We start from the raw sequence: 22405 nt of genomic DNA on the forward strand, positions 1-22405 counted from the left end.
TATAGCGCTGGCGAGTTTAACAATGAATTTATTTCCGGCTAGCTACAGTAAGTACCTCAGCAACCAGTTAACTTAACCTAATGTGGATAGCCGGTTAATCAACCTAACGAAAGGGGATGGTGAGGTTGATTAGGTTAACTCGAGGCTTGATTCCGTTGGATTGGACTGCAGCATTGGTGTGGACCAGCAAGTGAGTGTGGATGGGTACGGTCGTCGTAGTGGCCGGGAAGATGGTATCGAACTGCGCTACACTATCGTGGTCGGTGAGCTCGATGCCACGGAGGAAAGTGGTGTTCAGGCCTCCCTGGCCCGACTCAACACTCGAGTAGTATCCGGTGGCGTTGCAGTTCCAGATGTCGACGGCCACTAAGGGCAGGGCCTCGCACTTGTTGACGTCAATGTACTAGACCTCGGGGAAGACGTCGATGCCGTCACAGAAATGTGGCTCTTTGACGTTGCTGCGCAAGTACTCTCCCACAATGTAGAAGGGGCCGTCGTTGACGTAGGGTGCGAGGATGCAAGACGTCTCGGCGCTGACAACATCCTCGATGGCGGTTAACATGTCGTTGGACACGGCGCCCGTCATATTATGGTTGATGGCTTCCCAATGCCTGCAGATCCTCGAGCGTACGCTTGCCCTTCTTGGCGGCTGTGGGTACATGTCGGAATCGTTTTTGTTCTTGTTGAGGACTTGCTTGTGAGGTCAACTTACAAGCCTTGATACCACACTTCTCGCGGATCGATTTGACCGACTCGATACGGCGCTTGACAGAGCGGGCTTTGAGGGCCTGGGCGCTGGCCGAGTTGGAGCAACCGCCGATATAGCGGGCGCCGTTGGCGGCATGGTGATCGCGGACGACTAACTCTTTCTTCATGTAAGCGGAGCTCTTAGGGACGGGGTGAGCGGCAGCATAGCCGGCCAGAAGGGTGACGGCGCGCGTGAGCTTAGTGAATGCAACCATGTTGACGACCAAAAGCAAGAGCAAGAATGTGTATGATAATGAACGACTGAATAGACTGGACTGAACTGGACTAGACTAGAAGAACCGAGTCGTTGCTGGTTGGCAGTGAGGGACTAAGTGAATGACTGGATGAGTGAGTAGGATGATACAAGAACCTCGAAAGAATTCGAGGAAGCTGAGTGACATTGTAATAACCAGAACTTCGGGACTCGTCGTACACGTCTAAATGCTTGGTATCTTCAAGGCCTAGCCATTGCCCGAGTATGAAGGGGCTTCTCGTGATGTTCGCCGTCTTTGTCGCCCACTCTGATGCATAGTATAACCAAGCACTCCGCTGAAAAGTGGGTGCTCGCCATTGTGGGCTTCGTCTTGGACGGCTCGCAGTGACCGGACGGGGAAAGCAGTCAAAAGGGCCCAGGCCAAGGTGGGCGTGATGTCGAGAAAAAGCCGCCACTTAGATTGGAAAGCGGTGCTGCCAATAGACGACATGGCCGACGTGAACCAATACACGCCGAGTCATTTCAAAGTGTGTCGTCGATAGTGACACGGGATGTGGGCGGCCAGACTTGCCTAAAGGCAGTTCATCCCATGTTGCTTGCTAATAAGTGGGCAGCAGCAGCAAGCTTCATCTTGGGATCGTTGACGAGACCTATCCACAGCGGCCCAAGCTCAACCACTTCTAACAAGCGTGCTCTTGAGCCACCTGGGGCATTATTGCCAGTAAAAAAAGGAAAGGAAGGAACAAGTGGATCTCGAAAATTAACCTTCCCGTTGCCATGAACCATTATGTGGGCATTAATGAACACCATTCAACTCGCCAAGTCACTTGGAGGGAGGTGAATCGCATCTTGCAACTGTGCTAAGCGATGGGCGAATGGCATCGTCGCAATTCAACGGCTTGCGTTTGATTGACCGGGTATCATGACGTATCTTCAAATGACTTGTTTGAAAATCATGGACGTTGACATATCGAATGCCGTACAGCGGATGAGCGCGCCTTTGTAGAGCCATTATTATTGGGTTGCGTACTGCATAGCCGCCGCATTCAACGAAACTCACAACTCACCTCCACTGTGGAGACGGTGCTGCAGAGTTTTGAGTATCACCGCATCACCATGCGCTTACAATTGCACAGATATTTAGCATCTGCGCCAAGTAATTCGTTTGACCAGAGCACCTGAAATAAGGACCAAAGTAGGTGGTGTTGCTCTATGTTATTCGTTCTGTCTATTATCTAAACAAACCGGATTGCCTGGTGTCCTTCATCAATCCTCAATGCACCCTGTTGTATAGTGCACAAACAGACATCTCACAGTTTGGCCCCCATCTTCCTTTGCTGAAAATTTTCGTTCTCTTTTTGTAGCGATCTCGCTTCGTGTCCAATTTGGCCTGGACCGTGGTCTTGGGGCGCCTGGGCAACATCGCTCTTCTTCGGTGCGCTTCTGTATCCGCCCTCCGTGTTCTCATCGTTGACTACCTTGCCGCTGGCATCTCGCCTTATGCCAAGCTCCAGCAACTTGGCAAACACTCTCGAGAAGTGATCAAAAAACAAGTCCTTGTCTTCGGCGTATCTTTCTACCCAAATTTTGAATTTAGGGTCAGAGAGAAGAGAAATGTCTGTAGGGAGCATCATGAGCTCTTCGGGCTCTTCGTTGTCTTCCAGCTCAACCTCTTCGTCTACATAGACGAACTGCTCCAGGCCATTGTCGAGCTTCTTCTTCTTCCAGTCGTTGACGAGCAAGAGTTTGAAGTATTGATTGGAAAATCGAGTCGGCTGGTTCACCCATTTCCCCTATCCAAGCATTGAGAGTCAGCCTATTTGGTATTATCAAAGGATAACCGGAGACCGGCTGCTTACCTCAAAACCGGAATTCTCGCTGTGACATCGCCCCAGGTTGTGCGCTCCTGACAGAGCGACAATTTCCTGGTCGTTGAACCCCATGCGATAGAATATGAAGCGTAAATGGTCTGCACCCTGTGCTGCATCGGGAAGCCTTCCTCGCGGTGGTATCTTGCTTTCGTCTGTAAAGTCGGTCCGTCCCCCTGACCAGGTCACCTCTGGACCTCCCATCTCCTTGATTGCCACGGTGGCGGCCAAGGTCCAAAGATCGGCATATGTGATCCACGGAAACCTTTTCTTAATGGGCTCGAGGAAGGCTCTTGCATGCTGTAAGCCGGCGTTTGCTGGGTCGCCGCCTTCTTGTTCGTATCTCATGCCGGCTCCGTTAGATCCGCCCGTGTTCGTTGTCGCGCAGCTACAGAACAAAATTTAGCATGCGGTGACCAAGTCTGGACTGTCATGGACCACGTACTATGTGCCAGCCGAATGCCATGCCAGTCTGACGAGAATCGGGCCAGCAGACCCATCATCATAGTCGGGTTGGTGCAGAAGCGCGCGGACGGCTTCTTTCACTTGATCGAGTTGCGCATCGCTTGGCGCTGACGGTGGGTTTGGTACCATGTCGACGGCTGACTCGCACGATGAATGTTATGCTGTCGGGAACTGGTGGTATCTCCGGGGTTGACAATGGAATCCTTGGCGACAACGAGCTTTTCGGAACAGGTGCTCCTGTGACGCATGCAGCAAAAGACCACATGACAATAAGAATCAGAACGCGAAACGGCCCAGTTACGAAATGCGTAGATCAACCTCGGCCCGAGCCCTTTTACGAGCAATCATGTGTTTCTTATCGTCATCACGACCAGTTTAGAAGCGGGTCCGGGGAAGTTTTTGTGGCGGGTCCGTATGGGTCCGAACCCCCCCGGCCTTGTACCGGAAAGAGGGCCGTTGCAACCGCGGAGAAACCTGGTGCCTCTAGATGGTCAGTAACCAACGACTTGAGGGTGGATCGTAAATTTTCTCCAAGGGTAAGTCGATCAATCGTTTATTGCTGTTGGTATCTACCATAAACTGTTACTCATATACAGTAAGGCCAATCAGTGGACGGTCCTTGGAATCCTTAGTGTGTTGTTTCAGTGAAAAATCGCCATGTTGTCCAAGAATTTTTGAGAATTATAGGCTCATCTTCACTATTGCAGGGTAGTAAGTCTTTTATTATATTCTATCCCACATCCCTCTTACATACGGGCCATTAGGGAGACTCGTCCAACCGTTGCAATAGCTAGCGAATGCTCCTCAGGATACGGAGGCTCTAGAGCATTGTCGTGTTTCTTTATGCCATAACAACCTTTGGTCAAAGTCTCACATATATCGAGTGAGGCTATTATGTGTTATATAGTCATCTTACTCCATCTGAGCGAACAAAACAATTGCGCCATCTCCCTAGACGAAATGAGCCCGATGGTGAGTGAAAAACCTACTTAACCCAGAGAACCGAAATCGTCCATCCACTTGTGAAACCTGAAAGCGTGACGCTGATGAAAATATCAATCCCCACTCTGTATTACTCCGATCTGTTTCTGACTTAGTCGTTGTACATACATAAGTGGCTGGCGTGTATTAGTGCGTGGAATCGACAACCTATCCCCGACGAGAACGCGTGCATCGCGTTTCTTGTTGACATTCTGGAACTGAATAATGGTCTGAATAAGACACCACAGGGTGTTATAGATAATGAGGATTATCGGCGATTTTTATCACGGAGGTAACTCCGTTGAGCCTGTGGAGGTTCCAATGCGACACGGACAAGATGGGCAATACCAAGCATAACAAATGCCCCATGGGGCTCTCTGTCTCGCTTCTCAACACCAAAATAGTCGATTTTACAGTCTATTAACCTAGTTCTGCAAATTAATAGCCCTGATATAAAGTGTAGTCGCGGTTACTATAATCAAAATACTGCCCCCTTAATCCTCTACTGTAAACTAAATAGTCGGGCAAGAGATGTCCTTAGGGCAGATCTTAAGGCCCTACCACTCTCTTTATAAACTCTCTTTGATACTACGCTAGGTAGAAAAGGCTTCTTAACTACCTAGCTAGTACGACAATAGCTACACGAGGAATTGGTACTTGTACTAATGATGGCCAGACTGCGAGGGAAAGGCGTTTTATTTGCGGATGTAAAAGCAGGACAGAAGTAATAGGGGCATAAGCCCCTATTACCCTTTCACACACTACAGCTAGGCTACTTCAATGCCTTCATAAGCCGTAGGCTTCTACAATGCAGTATGATGAACGATATTAAAAGGAGGGGGGGGGGGGGGGGGGGTGGAATTGGTTCTGCAATTAGAACGGGAAATTTGCAGACTTCCAAAGCGTCCAGGCCAAGCTCAATGTAACGAAACCTCTAATAGTCTAGCTACGTAAACCACTAAAGAGTCTGTAAGGGTTTGTGCTAGTAAGTAAGTCCTGCTGCGGAGTTCTCAAGCAATAATGTCGGGGTCTGACGTATGGAGTATAGTGCTTTGGGTAAGTGAAGTATTCAAGTAGGGTAATCGGGAATAGAGTCGTCAAGGCAGTTTGCCTCACCAATGGGTTAGATTGATGCTTAGATTGATCACTGAAGTAGAGGCTGTCTATCTATGAAATGCCTGGGAGTCCTGTCCCTTATATATCCATCTCTCCTTCACTGATCTCGTTGGATCACTTGGATCACGTGACCTCTTCCTTGAGTCGGGGGCCTAGTTGTTCCTTTCCGTCCTTATGGGGCTTTGTTCCTGCGGGGTTCCGTCATGGCCTATTGTAGGGCCTGTCGGGTTGGTTTTGGCTAGGTTAGAACCAACGGTTCGTAACATTACCTCCCTTCCCCCTAATCTTTGTCCTCAAAGATTCTAGTGTATAAGTATCCTGGTCGTGTGGAGTTTTCCTAGGTAGGCTTCCTTCCTTTTTGTTTTTGTTTCCCTAATGGCTTCGCGATGTCGGGTCGTATAGAGAATTCGCGTGTTCGTAAAACCCGGGAACGTTCTTCTTTGGCTGATCTTATTGCGGATCAAGGCGCCGACGCGGATATGCCGTGTTCTTTTTGTTTCCAGCGAAAGCTGTCGTGTCGTATGATTGAGAAGTCGACTCGTTGTCAAAAGTGTGTTCGCCGTGGGCGTTCTTGTGATGGTGTCTTGGTAGCGTCTTCCTGTATATTTTGGTTTTCTTGGTTATGCTTTTTTTTAACTCCTTTTTAGTAGAGCGGATGCTTTCTCAGCAAAAGAAGTTGGACGACGAGGAGGAGGAGGCGAGCGAAAACTTGCTGGCCCTCCATTCTCGTCTTGCTGAGATTCAGTCCGAGTTAGCCCTTGCGGCTGGTCGTTTGTCTCGGATTCGGAAGATTCGGAAACGGGTGAAGAACAAGAGTTCTGAATTGTTTGAACGGGGTATTGCTGAGTTGGACAAGGAAGATGATATTCTTCCTGCTTTGGATAGCCATGAGAGATGTTAGGTTGAAGACATGAGGTCTATGGGTGTCCCTGAAGACGTGGACTGGTCCTCGTTTGGTTTGGGTGCAGATTTTTCTGATCTGGGTTCCTTGATTCCTCTGGATGCTGCCGGTGGTACTGCGCAAGCTTCTGGCGACAATGCGCCAAATGCGTCTTAGGTTCCCATGAGTTGTCTGATGGTGGGTAATCTTTCCATTTGACTAGGTATTCCTGTTGTCCTTGATTCTGACGTGTGTCTAGAATTTCCTCGACCTCGTATTCGTTTTGGTCGGTTTCTGCTTCGAGCTGTGTTTCGAGTGGGGCGTTCTTTGGGGCTGGTTCGAGTAAGGAAATATGAAATACGGGATGTATCTTCATAGTGTCTGGTAATGATAGTCGATAGTTGGTTTCTGAAATTGCTTCATCGATTTCGAATGGTCCAACCTTTTTGAAATCGAGTTTGTCGCTTGGTCGTTTTGTTTTTATGTTTCGTCGTATAAGGTAGACCTTGTCTCCCCTCCGTAAGATTGGTCCTCCAATCCTTTTCTTGTCGTAGTAGTGCTTCATTCTGTCTTGAATGATTACTAAATCTTGTCTGAGGCTTGCTTGTAGTCCTTTTAGCTTGTCGACCTGTGTGATAGCTCTAGGTGCTGTTCCTTGTTCTGAGCCTTCTCGGAGTATATCTGGGTTGAATCCGTAATTTGCATAGAATGGTGTCGTGTTGATTGCTTCGGTGTGTGAGCTGTTGTAGGCGAACTGTGCTACTGGTAGTAGTTGTACCCAATTGTTCTGCTCGTAGTTGACGTAACACCGTAAGTATTGTTCGAGAGTCTGGTTCATTCTTTCGGTCTGTCCATCCGTCTGAGGATGATAAGCTGTGGATAGCTTATGTTTTGTGCCGAGCTGCTTCATTAAAGACGTCCAAAACTTGGATGTGAAGAGCTTGTCTCGATCAGATACGATTGTCTCTGGTAACCCGTGCTGACTGGTGATAACTCGCAGGAATGTGTAGGCTAGGTCCTCTGCTGTGCTGGCTTCCTTATAGGGTAGGAAGTAGGCGTACTTCGTAAGTCGTTCGGTGATTACGAGGATGCTGTCATAGGTAGTCCTAGTTAAAGGCTCCTTAGATTTGGGTAGCTTGACTATAAAGTCCATAGCTATTGATTTCCATGCTCTGTCGGGTGGTGCGATATGTTGTAGTTGTCCATATGGTTTATGTCGAGAGGCTTTGCTCTTATGACATAAGTCGCATTCCTTGATAGTTTCTGTGACTATCTGTCGTAGTCCTGGGAAGTCGTAGGCTTCCTGTATTCGTTTTGTTGTTTTGTACGTTCCTTGATGTCCGTGTACTGGGTGCTCGTGATAGTCTTTGACTAATTCTTTTCGTAGTTTTTCTGGTACTTCGATTCTTCCGTTATATTCCTGGTTTTCTGGTTGTATTTCTTGTATCCGGGTTTTCCATTGCTGTAGTGGTTGTAAGGAAAATGTTGCGTTGAGCTGTCTTGAAGGTTCTAAATTTCCTTCTTCGTCGAGTTGTAGAATAGTTTGTGTATTCTTCGGGATTTCTTGTTCGTGGTCGGGTCTTCGGCTAAGAGCGTCTGCTCTTCCGTTTTCGCTGCCTTTGCAGTAGATTATTTTAAAGTTGAATTCCGTTAGGAATTCTGCCCATCTGATTTGTCGTTTATTCAGGTCTTTCGTAGTTGTGAATGCCGTAAGGTTCTTGTGATCGGTGTAGACTTGTACTTGGTAAGTCGTGCCACTGAGGCAGTGCTTCCATTCTTTGAATGCTTCGATAATAGCCATTAGTTCCTTGTCGTGGATCTGGTAGTTGAGTTCTGGTCCGTTGAGTTTCTTCGAGAAGAATGCTACAGGGTGTAGCTTGCCGTTTTCGTCTCGTTGTCCTAGTTGTCCGCCGATAGCGTAGTCTGAGGCGTCTGTTTCGATTTCGAACTGCTTGTCGGGGTCTGCCATAGGTAGTACCGGTTCTTGTATGATCCATTGCTTGATTTTATCAAAAGCTTCTTGCTCTCTGGGCGTCCATTGGAATGGTTTATCCTTCCGAGTCAGGTCCGTTAAAGGTCGGGTGTCGTTACCGTAACCTTTGAGGAACATGCGATAAAAATTCGCAAAGCCGAGGAATCCTCTGACTTCCTTAATACAGGTTGGTATTGGCCATTCTTTAACTGCTGATATCTTGGAGGCTTGCATTCGAATTTGCCCTGGGGATATCGTATATCCCACAAAGTCGACTTCCTTTTGGTGGAACTTGCTTTTCTCAGAGTTCACTACTAGCTTTGCTTGCTGTAGTTTCTGTAGAACTTGGTGGACGTGCTGGCGGTGTTCTTCGAGGGTCCTTGAGTAGATAAGGATGTCGTCCAGGTATACCACAACGAAGTGGTCGAGGTGTTCTCGTAAAACGTGGTTGATCATAGCTTGAAAGCTAGCGGGTGCGTTTGTAAGGCCGAAGGGCATTACTAAGTATTCGAAGTGTCCGTATCTGGTCCTGAAGGCGGTCTTCCATTCTTCGCCTTTCTTGATTCGAATCAGATCATAGCCATCCTTTAGATCTAAAATAGTGAACCACAAGGCTCCGTGGAGTCTGTCGCGTAGTTCCTTGATCAAGGGTAGGGGGTATCGATTCTTGATCGTGATGTCGTTCAGTTGTCTGTATTCCACACAGAATCGTAGTTCTCCGTTTTTCTTTGGTACGAACAGGATAGGGTATCCTGCTGGAGATGTCGAGGGTCGTATATAGCCTTTTGCTATGAGCGTCTAGACCACGTTACGGTCTATCCACTTGAGCGTATGGTTGAGATGTATACGCTCGACGAGAACCCCAATTAGCAGATACTACGACTTGTCGCGACAAAAAATAGTCGAGCATCTTCTGCACATCAGCAGTATCCCACCCCTGAGGATGAATCTAAGTGCCACATTACCACACTTATCGGTAGTTCAGGCAGGGGTTGTGGCACAGACTTAGGGAGGGACAGGAGGTTTAGTAGTCGTTTGGCTACAAGTTTACCTGTATAACCGCCCGCCGCGGCTTAAGTGCCCGCTATATCATCTATAGCCCCTTAAGGGAGTACTTGTAGAGGTACCGAGGGTTAACACCTACGGCGTATTTAATATTATTATTTTATTAAAATAAAATTTAATATAAACCGAAGAGAATACGATTACCCGATATATAAATAATAATATTAAATACGCCGTAGGTGTTAACCCTCGGTACCTCTACAAGTACTCCCTTAAGGGGCTATAGATGATATAGCGGGCCCTTAAGCCGCGTCGGGCGGTTATACAGGTAAACTTGTAGCCAAACGACTACTAAACCTCCTGTCCCTCCCTAAGTCTGTGCTACAACCCCTGCCTGAACTACCGATAAGTGTGGTAATGTGGCACTTAAATTCGTCCTCAGGGGTGGGATGCTGCTGATGTGCAGAAGATGCTCGACTATTTTTTTTGTCGCGACAAGTCGTAGTATCTGCTAATTGGGGTTCTCGTCGAGCGTATACATCTCAACCATACGCTCAAGTGGATAGACCGTAACGTGGTCTAGACGCTCGCAAGAATCGCGGCGAGAGGGCGTGCTGCGCGCCTTCTATCGTGAGGGGACGGGTTCGCCGACGAGCGTTATCGGATAGGCGAGGTCCGATAAGGGGCCGGATTAACGATTCGAATTCTGGACCGGCTGTCGAGTTATATTCCGCCGACGTAGTGCTTGACGGTCGACTGGCTAGGATGCTCGTAATCCTAAACTGCACCAATCTCCCTATTATCGCTAGGTAGGCGAAGTCAACAAGGTGGGCAGCGCGCCATAAGGGTTGACTAAACCCCCTTGTGTGTCAGCTGCAGGATTCGAACCCGCGACTCGTCACCGACCCAAGTGGGCGAGGCTGAAATCGGGACTTATCTACCAGCGAAGTGACCAACTACACCAGCCGACCCCGATATATAATTAAGCTAAATACGCGAGTACTTCCTCCTTAACTTCGATATATTAAAGAAATAGCGAATATCCTATAACGCGTAACGTACCCCACAAGCAAGTTAGCCACTTTTTCTTGGCACCGTATGAATAACTTCAATAACTTAACTAAACTAAAAAATAATAATTCAAACTAATCGGAATCCTCTTCCTCGTATGTATCTTTATCTGTCAGAGCCACAAGTGTCATCCGAGGCGGGCCGGCTTCCACCAGGTAGGAAGCCGTTTGTGGCGGCTAGAGAGCCGCTTGTGGCGAATGAGAGCCGTTGAAGCCGTTTGCAGCGGATAGGGAATCGCTTGGTTGCAGATAAGGAGCCGCTGTCCAAGATATTGGCCGAAGTCGGAGGAACACAGACATACGGAAGCAAACATCCAGAATCCAAGAGAGAACCTCGGCTGGCTATAAGTAAGGAGTCGAGACGGAGGAAGATAGAGAGGGCAGAGATCAATGCATCACCGTGGGCACCCCTACCTGAGACCGCCAGTGACCACCCGGTGCTACGTAGGAGGGACGCCCGTTACTCCCCATCACTCTGTACTATTGCCTTCGGCCTAGCCGTACCCTGACACCCTTAAGGGAGTACTTGTAGAGGTACCGAGGGTTAACACCTACGGCGTATTTAATATTATTTATTATTTTATTATTTCCTCTCAATTCCTTAGGGGAGGGGGGGTATCTCTGCGATATAGACCCTTATAATGATAGGCGACGGAAAAGGCAAAGTAGCTGGTAAGCATGATTTCTGGTATCGAGAAGCTCTCACGATCTGATTCCTGTAGTACTGCAGCGACGTGTGCGTTATAGCGGCTCTGTCGAGTGCGACGGCCCTCTCCAGGGAGGATTGATCCTGGATCCACGGCCGGTAGCCGGAGGGATACGTACATTGGCCTGAATGGTCGGCGGTTGAGGGGTCTGTTCTGGTGTAATTGGGCCCCACTGGACGTCTTTTCCAGAGAGACTGGGTGTTGATGCCGGCTGAGGTGGAATTTCGGCCTCTGGGGTCGTTGCCACGATAATTCCGTTCAGGATGACTTCATCCTCTTCTTCAGGCCCTTCTCTCACCCCCTCAGCGAAGCCGGTTACAGGCTCTGGAATCTATAGCCCTTGAATGAGCTGGCCCATGGATATAGCCTGTGTGATGGGTACTAGCGCATCATGTGGCTTGTAAAAGACGTCCTCATCGAATTTGACGTCTCTAGTCGTTATGACCTTGTCAAGGAAGGGTACCCACACCTTGTAGATTTTGGATATGACGTAGCCAACAAGGTAGCCAACTTATCGGTCCAGGGGTGCTGTTTCAGACGCCGAGTCCGTAGAGCAAGATAGTATGGTGGTTCAGACCGAGATGCTGGACCTAGTTTCTCGGTGCTTGCTGACGTGAAATATCGTGTAGATGCCACTGGAATGGCACAACTCAGGTAAATCGGACGACGACGACGCCGATGTATGCTAGATCGAACATCTGGGCTTTAGTACTGTTTCAGATCATGTCCAGACCCCTAGAGAGAGTGCACGTTAACTGTTCCTATAGTAAGACATTATATATAGAGAGATATATATGCATCCGTACGTCGTTATGGTAGATATGTGTAGTAGCGCACGATTTATTAGTTTGATTGGCGATGACTAAGTCGATCAGCCATGGTTCACCTTTTGCAACACGCCTTATGTAAAATCATGGTAGCACCCTACTTGAGTATCTACTTACAAACAACACTATGCTTAGACTAATATGTGGGGCTTCCATACCTCAACTTTGGCAGGGATTCAACGTCTTCATGGCAATCCACCCTCGTGCTTAAGCGAGCTGTGGCATGGTGCCATATTCGAAAAGTCGGTCAATAAGCCGACTTTCCTTTGAACATACTTCTCAACCCTTCATAATTTACCCCGGAAGTTCGCCATGGCTCCCAAGAAATCCGCCACTGAAGATGTCCAAAACAATGTTGTCGCTTTCGGAAGGGTTCGCAAGAATCTGAAGATGGGATGCGTCGGTCTGCCCAACGTGGGAAAGTCCAGCCTGTTCAACCTCTTGACGGAGCAGAGTGCCGCGGCGGAAAACTACCCCTTTTGTACTATCGAGCCCAACGAGGCGAGATGTGCTGTCCCCGACGCTCGATACGTAAGTCTCAAGGCAACTGCAAAATTTGCCGCTTGTTGGGTTGATGACAGAGACTGAGCTACAAACTTAGGATTTCTTGTGTGATCTATGGAAGCCGCCATCCATGTACCCAGCTTACCTGCAAGTAACGGACATTGCCGGGCTCATCAAGGGTGCTTCGCAAGGAGAAGGACTCGGAAATGCTTTCCTTTCCCACATTCAGGCTGTGGATGGCATGTTTCACATTGTCAGGTATGAGGCTCCTGGTAAAGAAAACCCCTGGATCTCTACGTCTGCTGACTCTACGGTAGAGCATTTGACAACGACGAGGTGTTGCACGTTGACGACTCGATCGATCCTGTTCGGGACCTGAGTTAGTTGGTCTCAGCCCTACGGCAATCACATAAATTAATAGGTGTCTCCCTATCAGATACCATTCAAAGCGAACTTTGCTTGAAGGATCTCGGTTAGTTTCTCTCCTGATTCCCTCTCCCTCTCCCGCTTCAACTTGCACTCACACAATTATAGACATTCTGCAGAAAACTATAGTTGCCGAGGAAGCAATTGTTAGGAAGGCCGGCGGAAAGTACAAGATGCTACCACTCTTCACCGAGACAACAAGCAAGATCAAGGCGGTGAGTTCCTAACGATTTCTCTTCCTAACGGTATAACCAAACTTACCCAGGGATGAAATAGATGCTGGAACAAGGCAAGCCAGTCCGAGATGGAAGCTGGACCTCGGCAGAGATTGCACTCATAAACGAAAAGATCCAGCTCATCACGACGAAGCCAACCATCTACCTTGTCAACTTAACTATGAAGGACTACCTCCGACAGAAAAGCAAGTATCTACCTGCCATCGCCAAGTGGGTGACGGAGCACGGTGGTCTTCCTCGGGACATCATTCCTTTCTCCGTTGAATTCGAAGAAAAGCTGCATAGTATGAAGGATGACCCAGCCAAGCAGGCTGAGTTTCTCAAAGAAAGCAAGGTCAAGTCCAAATTGGATAAGATCATTACCGAAGGCTTCACCAAACTCGGCTTGCAATACTATTTCACCGGTTTGCCGCCCACACCTTACAGCTATGGAATTTTGTGATTGCTGACTGGGGGTAGCTGGTGAGAAGGAAATTAGATGCTGGACTATCCAAAGAGGCTGCCTCGCACCGCAGGCTGCTGGAGCAATCCATGGTGACTTTGAGAAGGGTTTTATCAAGGCCGAAGTGGTGGCGTACCAAGACTTCCACGACCTTTGCGAAGGTGGCAAGTCCATGGGCCCAATCAAGGCTGCTGGAAAGTACCGTCAGGAAGGAAAGACTTATGTATGTTTTCGTTGTCCCTTGCGCATTTGTCCACCTCTCATTAGCTGACTTCCCATCCTCTCCAGGTTGTGCAAGATGGAGACATCATACACTTTCAGTTCAGTAAGTTGTCGATTTTTACCTATACCATAACTTGATGGTTACCCTTCTATGCCGGATCCAAGAACTAATGGCATGTCATTAGACGTTACGAACAAGAAATAGCCGGTCTGGAGAATCTATTGCCTTGAATGTATAATGTCATTTACCCCTGGCTACATGGTAAACCCAAACGGTTTCCTGTGAAATCGAGCGCTAAGCCGACTAATGACTACATGCCCCGAAGCAGAAGAACAGAAGCTCCTAGTGCCATTCGCAGCAGCCTGAAACTCGGGGGCGATTGCTATGAAAGTTATTACAACCATTCGGGAACGGCAGGAATAATGGAGGTTTTTGCAAGGCGTACGTAGGATTCATAACATGGTACTAAGTAACCTGAGCTGCTCAGTACTGATAACTATGTACTGGGGCATCGATGGTCTTATAAAGATGGTGGTGCAGTCTACACGCGCAGCATGTGCGTGTTGGAAATGGAGCGTATCTCGAACATATAAGGACAATGAAGACCGTGCGAAACGAAATGTGTTGCGCACCGAGTGATGGCTACTATGTTATTGACTCGGGTGAGGCCGCTCGCGAGGTTCACAATAGTAAGCAAGTACATTAAAGATCTGGGCGTTGAAGATATCGAAGCCCGGGATATTGGTATCAAGATAATTACCCAAAACGCGCTCTTTCCACTGTTGTACACATGGAAACCACCACACGGCATTAATATGCAAACCACATCACCAGGGGTATATTAAATGGTCCATCATTATGACTCCCTTATAAGAGTTGGGCTCTTGTCAGGGATAGAGTGTTGAAGCTACAAGTCGGTCGTTCGTCTACAGACCCGAGTCGATCTGATTGGGAGTGACGCGGTTGGTAAAGGCGTTCCAGTCAGTGCAGAGCGTTGGACCGAGTTAGGGATGTCGAAGCTGTCGATCTCGTCGGGGTTGAAGACCATCTGGCTGAAGAAGCGAACCGAGGCGTGCCAGGCCACGTGGCAGTGAAAGGGCCACACGCCTGTGTTCACCGTTTCCATCTGAACGACGATGTGGCCTTTGGGGATCACCATCTGCACGTCACGGCGCTTGGAATTCTCTGGATTGACGATGGTAGTGCCATCGTAATCGCCAGAACCCTGAGAGAGGATGTACATGTTGACACCAAGGGCGTGTATAGGGTGAGGACTGTGTGGGTCTGTATGGGGATTAATGGCAAGCCTTATGTGACATAGTGGAGATGAATGTGAATGAATGTAGACAGGCGCGGATGAATAAGACGACTGTAACTCACGCAAGGGTGGGGTTGCTGACAATAATGCGGACCGAAGAGTTGCCACCAAAACTGTGAACGTTCATAATGTCATCCCAAGTGAAATTGCCATCGTTGGCCTGGACGAGGGTAGGGTTGTTGTAACCGACACGGGCTGCAACACCGCTCAAAGTCCAAAGGATACTTGGGCACGGTGAGGCTGAGGTCGCCATTGGCGCAGGTTCCAGGGTCTGGTGCATTCCAGGCAGTGCTGGTGGGAATGGAGTTTTCATCAGCATTCTCGTAGAAGACTGTGGCCCGCGCAAAGGGCTGGATGGTACTGGAGCACGACGTCAGGTTAGTGCGAAGCCAGAAGGCGTCGTTGGGCTTGCCGGCATCCGCCGTGACGACGACATCGACACGCTGCCCTACACCGATGGTGACAACATTGTCTCGTACGGCTCGATCTCGACGAAGTCGTTGGCGATAATGGTCATATTGTGCCCATCAATTGATGTACGCTCAACACCCCCGGACCCCGAATTGTTCAATCGCAGCAGGTGCTTCTTGCCGGACTGGAACTGAAACTTGGCCAAACCGGTATTGTCGGTGCAAGGCGTCTCATCACCCTCTACCGTCGAGCAGTTGAGATTCATCTTTCCGTTGATCAAGTTGTTCGAAAAGATGCGACCAGTGAAACCACAGGAGCCATGATCTCCTCCATCACCTTGAAGTACTCCTCGTGTCACCAGTCTGCATCGTGTTAGTTTTCATCTCATCATTCTTATCCAACGACGAGTGAGCTCTTACTGTTGACCAAAATGGGACCAATATCAACGTCAAAGTCTTCATTGTTGGCACCGTGGACAACAATAGGACCGAAGAGACCACCAGAGTATTGCGCAGAGTAATGGCTGATACCAAGAAGTTCCGCACAGATAAGCCCGTATCTTGTAAGTAAAGCTCTTCTCCGGTGAAATAGGACACTGCGAGACACCCGGAACACCATCCACCCAAGGCGTGCCATTCTGAGTGAAGCCGTGCCAGTGAATGGCTGTTCCTTCATCGACTTCGTCGATCAGATTGGTCACCTTGACCACGATGTAGTCGCCCAGTTGGCCTCGACAAGGAGCCCGGGGAATTCGCCGTTGATCAAAATCACGTTCTTCGCGTATCCATCAGGTCCAATCGTCCCTCGTGTGATGTTCCAGTCGTATGTTCTGGTGATGCCCGTGCCGGGACAGTCAGTGTATGAATTATTTCCATCCGGTGTCGTGTCGCCCCAGGGGCAGCTGGCGTCGTCGCCATGGTTGATCCACAGCGGCAGACGAGGATAAGCAGTTGTGCCCAGGAGGGATTTTCTTTTCAAGCACTTTGTCAGTCCGCCTTCTGTTCCCCCCGAACAAGTGAGAGTAGAGAGCCCCTACCCGTTTGTAATTTCGAAGTCAACGCGCCAAGTAGGCCGTCGCAAGGATTGAAGAGACTCAGTGTTGAAGGAAAGAGTGGAACGGCTCTCAGGAGCCTAGGAATTAATATGAGAAAGAGAATGAACGAGCGAGTAGTATTCCAATAGCCCTACAGATAGAAATCGACAGGAGGGAGAACAAATGGAAAGGGGATTCTCTTATACTACATCCTCACCCTCACCATGACCCTACGATTGGCAGTGAGCTGAGCTGTCTAACGAACCGGGCGTCAGCCACTTGAGCGGGCCTACGTCGTCGAGGCAGTTGATGACGATGGACCAGGCGCTTCTGGAGATTGGCTAGGGGACAACTACCTTGTGAATCACAAGAAAATGCTTTGCACATGAAAACCATGTCTCGTTGCAACGTGCCCGATTCGATCTGCTTGTCAGAGTTGTCAGTGCGCTCCGGGAATGGTATACGTGACTATTTGGACGCCCCTGCCAGATGACGTCTGATAATACTGGAGTTGATATACCTATCACGACAATTGCCCCATCCGAGCATTTTTTCTGCCTTCATGAAGAGGATGCTTGAATCCAACCAAATATTTTGACCTCCACGCCCCAAAGCGCGACATTGGGCTCACCGGTGGAGAGGCATTCCTCCCAGGCTTAAACGCGCTGGATATGTACATTCAACCGAACGCTTATCGTACAAAACATGTCGGGTTGGTCCCTAGCCCTGGTGGCGTATCTTTGCTTCACTCCGGTGGTATCTCTCGACGCGTGTTCGGGATTCATTAGTTTAGCGGTAGATACGCTCGCTGGGCGGCCGTGATATATGGCTGTCTTTGCGCGCGTAGGAATGCCTCGTTGGCTATTGGCGATACGTCGGATCGGATTACGCTGCCAATTCCCATAAAGAAACTGCGACGAGGAAGGCTTGATTAGTGTCGGTTCCATGACGGACGAAATATAGACGCGCGTACCCGAATGTTGCGCCGGATCCAGCCATGTACTGGCCCAAAGTTCTCATAATACCATTTGCTCCGGCGCCGTATCGAAAAATGTTGACCGTTCCTAAAACTCGGGTCAGGTGCCAAGTTCGGACAGAAGAGAAAGAGAAGAGGGGGGCTGTAATGTGTAGCGCATACCAAAAATAAAGCCGATGATGACGCCCACAGCTATAAGCATGCTGGTTAGCAAATGCCCTATACCTCAAAGCGCATTTCCATGGCTCTTTGGGAACGTACTGCCTCCCATCATGGCGCCCATCTTGACTGTACACTGCGTTAGCGGATGGCATACAACTGGTAAAACTTGAAGGAGCCAAACGAACGCTTGTCCATATTAGACGGCCCGACAGGACCGCGGTTGACTGGTACAGGCATTCTGGGTAGGTGCTAATCCAGAGTTCCTTCTATTGGGTTGTATGTCGATCGAGAATATGGAGTGACGGTGTCTCGATGGTCTGTTCTACAATAGCCGTCGATCAACCTCGACAAAGCCTCAAACCAAAGCTCTCGAGCTCCGTAAATGTGGTGCGGCAGCTCGAGCGACTGCCTTACAGGTGCCGACTGTTGACAGCGGTTGCCAAAGCTCAAAGCACGAGTCATAATGCAAACCGTGCACACTTCTGGATCTGTTGCATTTACTTAACGAGTGATCCTCAGTCGCGCCTGCCGGCGAAAACTTCGGACTTGTTACTTATGGTAACCAGTCCCTTGAGCTGAATCAACCATTTCAAAACGCCTCGTCTGAACAGAGTCCGAGTCCATCACGTGAGCAGAGCATGTCGCTCATTTCCACAAGACCCTGCGTGGTCTTGACACGTGTGGAGAATTGGCAGATTGCTTTACTGTGGTTTCCTGGGTTGTAGAGAAAAGAAGGAGTAGAGGCAAGAAAAAACACAAATTTAAAACCATGTTCAGTATGTTTGAGCTGATTGAGTACCTGTATTAAAATACAAATGCATGCTACAAATATTCTTTTTACTGCAGCTCGTAGGTGGTCAACTGTTCTTGGTTGGTGTGATTGCTTGCCCGTTCACCCATCTCACTCTCTGGCGCTAAGCGCTTAGCGAGAACGGGGGCGACCCTTCGTTGCAGCAGCAGCCCAGAGCCAAACTCAACGTCCAGTGTCATCATCATACCCACGCAACAGCACGATACACTTATAACCGCCTTCGAGATACCCAGTGTCAATTGCATGGTGCGTCTTCCTGTCACCCGAAATTCATCACCGCCTGCCTTGCGGCGCCCTTGTCCCTATTGGCATCCCCCTTTCGTTGGCCACCACCCCGACCGGCCTCGAAAGACCCGACCCTTCCAACTGACAAAATTCAATCACTGCAGACGACGTCTGCAAAATCCACCGCTGAATTATATCCATATCCACATTCTCTGTTTCTGCAACCTCGCCAAACGCACAGTAGACATCGTTACGTCCTCATCGCGTTCATGGTGCAAGTGGATGACCGATAGACAAACCGTCCTTAGCCACGCTCCCATCATCATTGAGACACGTCGCCCGTATTAAACCACTTTTCCCCATCAACCACCGCACTCGCCCCTTCAACACCATAGGTATCCTTCCTCATGACCGCCGTAGCGAGCCCCCCTACCTTCCAGCAACACAACCGGCCGGCATGGGGCATTAACGGCAGTCACACTGGCCAGAGTTTGAACCCGATGAACCCTGAAGAACTGAACCGAATGTTCATGCCACGCAAGAGCCTGCAGCGCAACAACTCATCCTCTTCGATATCCTCGACTTCCTCGGCTTCGTCCACCGCCACCGTCGCTTCCTCCCCGAACCCGCATCCTCAGCCAAATGGCGTCCCCATGCCAGCAGGTGGCGATCTAAGCTCGTGGCAGAATGGTAACCGGAAACGACCCCAAGGCAAGGCTCCGTGGCCCTCCCCGAAACCAGACCAGCAGCCCGATTTCGGCAGGATGGCGGCTGGACGACCCCAGATGATCGGAGGGCTGAATGGATCCGGCGTCATACACCAAGGCCCCGCGCCCATACTGCAGTCTCAGGTACAAATAACGAGTCAGCAGGGCATGCCTCGCCCCATGCCCGAGTCCTTACCTCCGGGCGGCCAACCAGTTCTTTATCTGTTGTCCCTCAACAGCACCTTCGAGCGCAAGACGATATCTGTTCCCTTCTCTCCTGACACCCTTAGGATCGGTCGTCAGACGAATGCAAAAACAGTACCCACTCCCATCAATGGCTTCTTCGACTCCAAGGTCCTGTCGCGTCAACACGCCGAGATCTGGGCTGATAGGCAGGGCAAGATATGGATACGAGACGTCAAGTCCTCCAATGGAACCTTTGTTAACGGCACGCGCCTATCCCAGGAGAACCGCGAGTCGGAGCCTCACGAGTTGCAAACAGGCGACCATCTGGAGCTTGGCATTGACATTGTCAGCGAGGATCAGAAGACCGTAGTTCACCACAAGGTAGCAGCCAAGGTGGAACATGCCGGATTTCTCAATAACTCGGGAAACTTGCTCGACATGAACTTTGGTGATCTAGACCCGTCCAATGGGTCGATGATGATGCCACCGCCGGGAGGTATACCGTATAGAGGGCGAAATGGCAGCAACGCGTCCATGGCAAGCAATGGGGGACGAATGATGACTGGCGGCGGCATGATGGGTGCACAAGCAAACATCATGGTTCACCAAAGAGGATTCTTCTTCTCACCTATCAGCACTGAACAGATCGTGAAGAAACTTCAGGTAAGTGTTCGAGGACTGTTCAACGCATATATAAGAGCCCCCCTCTAACTGATTACCTCACTGTAGAGCGAGATGCGCACCGCCCATTTACAGTCGCAAGATCTCAGTCGGACTGGGCAATTCATTGGGGCCCTTTTGTCCAAGGATGACATCAAAGACATGGAAAAGCCTGAACCACTTGCCGAGCCACCGAAACCTCAGTTAGCGAATGGCAATGGAGTTTCTTTCAGAACGGACAGCAAGACACGATTCTCTGACCCTCCTGCACCTCCGCCCCAGCAACCTCTCCCTGAGAAGCCTGACGTCCCCTCTCTAAAGCGTGGGATAACAGAGCGACCCAAGTCGCACCCCCTGAATTTGAACGTGTCCCCGATTCGTCAGGACGGAAATGTCAGTCAAATATTGCAACTAACCGAGGCCCTGAACAGCGCGAAGAAGGAAATAGAGACACAGACATCTCGTATGCGAGATCTGGAAGATATGTTACAGAAGGAGCGCCATGCTAGAGAGCTTGCCGAGGAGCAAGCGAAAAGATTGGAGGATGCGGCTGCGTCACAGTTGAATGGTATCGCGGCCACATCGGAAGGAGAAGGCTTGGCCTTGGTGGAGGCTTTCAAGCCACCGACAGACAGCCCTACATCTCCTGAAGATGACACACCAACGAGTGATGTTGGCAAGGGCCCCCCACCTCCGTCACCGCCACCGCAATTCGAGAACATCGAAGCGTCAGCAACCACCTTGCACTCGCAACTGGAGTCGATGGTCCTGGAGATCAAGGATCTGAAACAACAGCTAGAAGGGTTCAAGCAACACGCACAAACTTTCCAGCAACGCGCAGAAACCGCAGAGGCCGAGAGAGATGCAGACCGCAAAACTTTGGCGGATATGGCGCTGCAAATTCGCAAGGATGCCGAGGCTAGAGATGCTCTTATAGCCGCAGCGCATGGGAAGTCAGGCTCCCGATCCAACTCTCTTGCATTTCGGACACTGGGTGATGCGAGCGAAACATCGGAAGAACCTGCGACATCTGTGGGAACTCCGTCCACGAGTTCCAGCGGCGGACGAGTGTCGCCGGGAGTGTCGAATGATGATGCGCCGACGCTGTCAAGGGCCAACACGATAACGCCGCAATCCGGTCCGTCGGCCATGACAGACAAGTTTGCACGGGACCAAGCCCTGGCTCATGGGGTACCATACGCTTCAATTCTTGGCGTGGTATTGATCGGCATGGGATTGATGGCGTACATCAATGGCTGGCAACCGCAACCTGCGCGCATGGATCTGTGAGCAACCGGCACAGCTGCCTGTGTCGGCCTCGGTGAGGTGTGCAACGGATAGTGTCAGCCATGAAAAGGAGGGAAACAGCTATCACTTTTTGCATGCTCTTTTCGCAAAATAGGTATGGAACAGTGACAGGTCTTCCCGTCCATTTCTGGAGCATGTATGTGTGAGAGGATGACGCTATACCTGGGTCTTTTTTACTCTTCTTCTATAATATTACGCATCAAGGTCGGTATTCCTCTGGATGGAAATCGAGTCGGATTCTTGGCCTTGTCTCCCAACGTCGGTTTCTTTTGTACTCACTTTATACGACACTATCCACCCGGATGGTATGACACTACATCCGATTGTATCATGAAACATCATTGATTTCGAGCAGGCGTTGGTTGCAGCAGGTGGGTTTTATGGTGGGAGACAGCGGCATGGGCTTGCGCAGAGGAATGGCGCACACCTCCATTAAAGAGCATTGGGGGGTACGGGGGGCCGCAGGCTGAGCCACTGACGGGGGTTTTATGGCATGATGTTGGTATTGAGAGAACAGGCCGTCAAAATAAAATGTCGTTTGGCTGCCTACGCTTCACCATATTGTATAGCGTACTTACGTGTGGTGTGGTGTGATGTTGTCCTGTAGGGTGAGTAACGATTAAAGTTCTAACATTAAAATGTTAATAGCTTAGATTGGCAACTGTACGTGACTAACAAGATCTTGGTAGACAAAGCGTGGCCGTCCCGTTGTCGGTCGGGGAGGATTCCTACAGATTTCATGTGAATAGAGTATGTATGTAGGTGGTTGCACAAAGAGAGCATGCGTGCACACCAGTTTGAGTGATGAGAAGTATTAGGCTTATAAGTTATAGCCTATGTGGTAGCATAGTCAGACAGTGAATGTCATTGAGGTGTAACAGGCAAGCATGTGGAACGTCGGGGTTGTACTGTGTGGTTATTGGGT

The 22405-nt window shown here is 49.6% G+C and overlaps 9 protein-coding genes across 9 annotated transcripts; 3 read left to right on the forward strand and 6 right to left on the reverse strand.

Moving 5' to 3' along the window:
• Positions 1-34: 34 nt before the first annotated feature.
• Positions 35-640, reverse strand: BCR38DRAFT_442154 (uncharacterized protein). Its single transcript, XM_040860796.1, has one exon. The coding sequence runs from the start codon at positions 584-586 to the stop codon at positions 404-406; it is 183 nt and encodes a 60-aa protein (XP_040712913.1). The 5' UTR covers positions 587-640; the 3' UTR covers positions 35-403.
• BCR38DRAFT_487756 (uncharacterized protein) lies at positions 588-962 on the reverse strand (the record flags this gene model as incomplete). Its single annotated transcript, XM_040864191.1, has 2 exons — positions 588-649; positions 713-962. 2 exons carry the CDS (start codon positions 960-962, stop codon positions 588-590), a joined length of 312 nt encoding a protein of 103 aa, XP_040712914.1.
• Positions 963-1040: 78 nt separating this feature from the next.
• On the reverse strand, positions 1041-1682 carry BCR38DRAFT_442155 (uncharacterized protein). Its single transcript, XM_040860797.1, has one exon. It carries the CDS (start codon positions 1449-1451, stop codon positions 1209-1211), a length of 243 nt encoding a protein of 80 aa, XP_040712915.1. The 5' UTR covers positions 1452-1682; the 3' UTR covers positions 1041-1208.
• Positions 1683-2122: 440 nt separating this feature from the next.
• Positions 2123-3678, reverse strand: BCR38DRAFT_476597 (peroxiredoxin). The gene is made up of 3 exons (XM_040863043.1): positions 3275-3678; positions 2821-3217; positions 2123-2754 (listed from the first exon to the last, which is right to left on the reverse strand). The coding sequence occupies exons 1-3, from the start codon at positions 3421-3423 to the stop codon at positions 2272-2274; spliced, it is 1029 nt and encodes a 342-aa protein (XP_040712916.1). The 5' UTR covers positions 3424-3678; the 3' UTR covers positions 2123-2271.
• A 2192-nt stretch (positions 3679-5870) lies between these two features.
• BCR38DRAFT_349772 (uncharacterized protein) lies at positions 5871-6448 on the forward strand (the record flags this gene model as incomplete). Its single annotated transcript, XM_040856515.1, is given in 3 exon segments — positions 5871-5991; positions 6039-6287; positions 6300-6448. 3 exon segments carry the CDS (start codon positions 5871-5873, stop codon positions 6446-6448), a joined length of 519 nt encoding a protein of 172 aa, XP_040712917.1.
• Positions 6449-12164: 5716 nt separating this feature from the next.
• On the forward strand, positions 12165-13887 carry BCR38DRAFT_487759 (GTP-binding protein YchF; the record flags this gene model as incomplete). The annotated part of the gene is made up of 9 exons (XM_040864192.1): positions 12165-12383; positions 12454-12614; positions 12674-12735; positions 12793-12828; positions 12891-12997; positions 13059-13422; positions 13478-13683; positions 13749-13785; positions 13868-13887. The coding sequence occupies 9 exons, from the start codon at positions 12165-12167 to the stop codon at positions 13885-13887; spliced, it is 1212 nt and encodes a 403-aa protein (XP_040712918.1).
• A 703-nt stretch (positions 13888-14590) lies between these two features.
• On the reverse strand, positions 14591-16841 carry BCR38DRAFT_459707 (multicopper oxidase-domain-containing protein; the record flags this gene model as incomplete). Its single annotated transcript, XM_040862323.1, has 8 exons — positions 14591-14957; positions 15064-15161; positions 15235-15444; positions 15495-15748; positions 15832-15935; positions 16009-16112; positions 16148-16313; positions 16711-16841. The coding sequence occupies 8 exons, from the start codon at positions 16839-16841 to the stop codon at positions 14591-14593; spliced, it is 1434 nt and encodes a 477-aa protein (XP_040712919.1).
• A 278-nt stretch (positions 16842-17119) lies between these two features.
• On the reverse strand, positions 17120-18136 carry BCR38DRAFT_44645 (mitochondrial genome maintenance protein). The gene is made up of 5 exons (XM_040861092.1): positions 17769-18136; positions 17683-17709; positions 17584-17613; positions 17419-17509; positions 17120-17356 (listed from the first exon to the last, which is right to left on the reverse strand). The coding sequence occupies exons 1-5, from the start codon at positions 17818-17820 to the stop codon at positions 17230-17232; spliced, it is 327 nt and encodes a 108-aa protein (XP_040712920.1). The 5' UTR covers positions 17821-18136; the 3' UTR covers positions 17120-17229.
• An 890-nt stretch (positions 18137-19026) lies between these two features.
• Positions 19027-21462, forward strand: BCR38DRAFT_348917 (uncharacterized protein; the record flags this gene model as incomplete). The annotated part of the gene is made up of 2 exons (XM_040856454.1): positions 19027-20175; positions 20242-21462. 2 exons carry the CDS (start codon positions 19027-19029, stop codon positions 21460-21462), a joined length of 2370 nt encoding a protein of 789 aa, XP_040712921.1.
• Between the last annotated feature and the right edge of the window lie 943 nt (positions 21463-22405).

Source organism: Pseudomassariella vexata (genome assembly GCF_002105095.1).
Source record: "Pseudomassariella vexata strain CBS 129021 chromosome Unknown BCR38scaffold_11, whole genome shotgun sequence".
Lineage (NCBI taxonomy): Eukaryota > Fungi > Ascomycota > Sordariomycetes > Amphisphaeriales > Pseudomassariaceae > Pseudomassariella > Pseudomassariella vexata.

Bases quoted from the DNA above. Each gene is read 5' to 3' on its own strand.
- BCR38DRAFT_442154 (XM_040860796.1), bottom strand. From the start codon at position 586: ATGACGGGCGCCGTGTCCAACGACATGTTAACCGCCATCGAGGATGTT.
- BCR38DRAFT_442155 (XM_040860797.1), bottom strand. From the start codon at position 1,451: ATGTCGTCTATTGGCAGCACCGCTTTCCAATCTAAGTGGCGGCTTTTT.
- BCR38DRAFT_476597 (XM_040863043.1), bottom strand. From the start codon at position 3,423: ATGGTACCAAACCCACCGTCAGCGCCAAGCGATGCGCAACTCGATCAA. The intron at 3,218-3,274 runs GTACGTGGTCCA...TTTGTTCTGTAG, and splicing joins TGGCATTCGGCTGGCACATA to CTGCGCGACAACGAACACGG. The intron at 2,755-2,820 runs GTAAGCAGCCGG...ATGCTTGGATAG, and splicing joins GCGAGAATTCCGGTTTTGAG to GGGAAATGGGTGAACCAGCC.
- BCR38DRAFT_44645 (XM_040861092.1), bottom strand. From the start codon at position 17,820: ATGCCTGTACCAGTCAACCGCGGTCCTGTCGGGCCGTCTAATATGGAC. The intron at 17,710-17,768 runs GTTCGTTTGGCT...CGCAGTGTACAG, and splicing joins GCCGTCTAATATGGACAAGC to TCAAGATGGGCGCCATGATG. The intron at 17,357-17,418 runs GTACGCGCGTCT...TCCTCGTCGCAG, and splicing joins GGATCCGGCGCAACATTCGG to TTTCTTTATGGGAATTGGCA.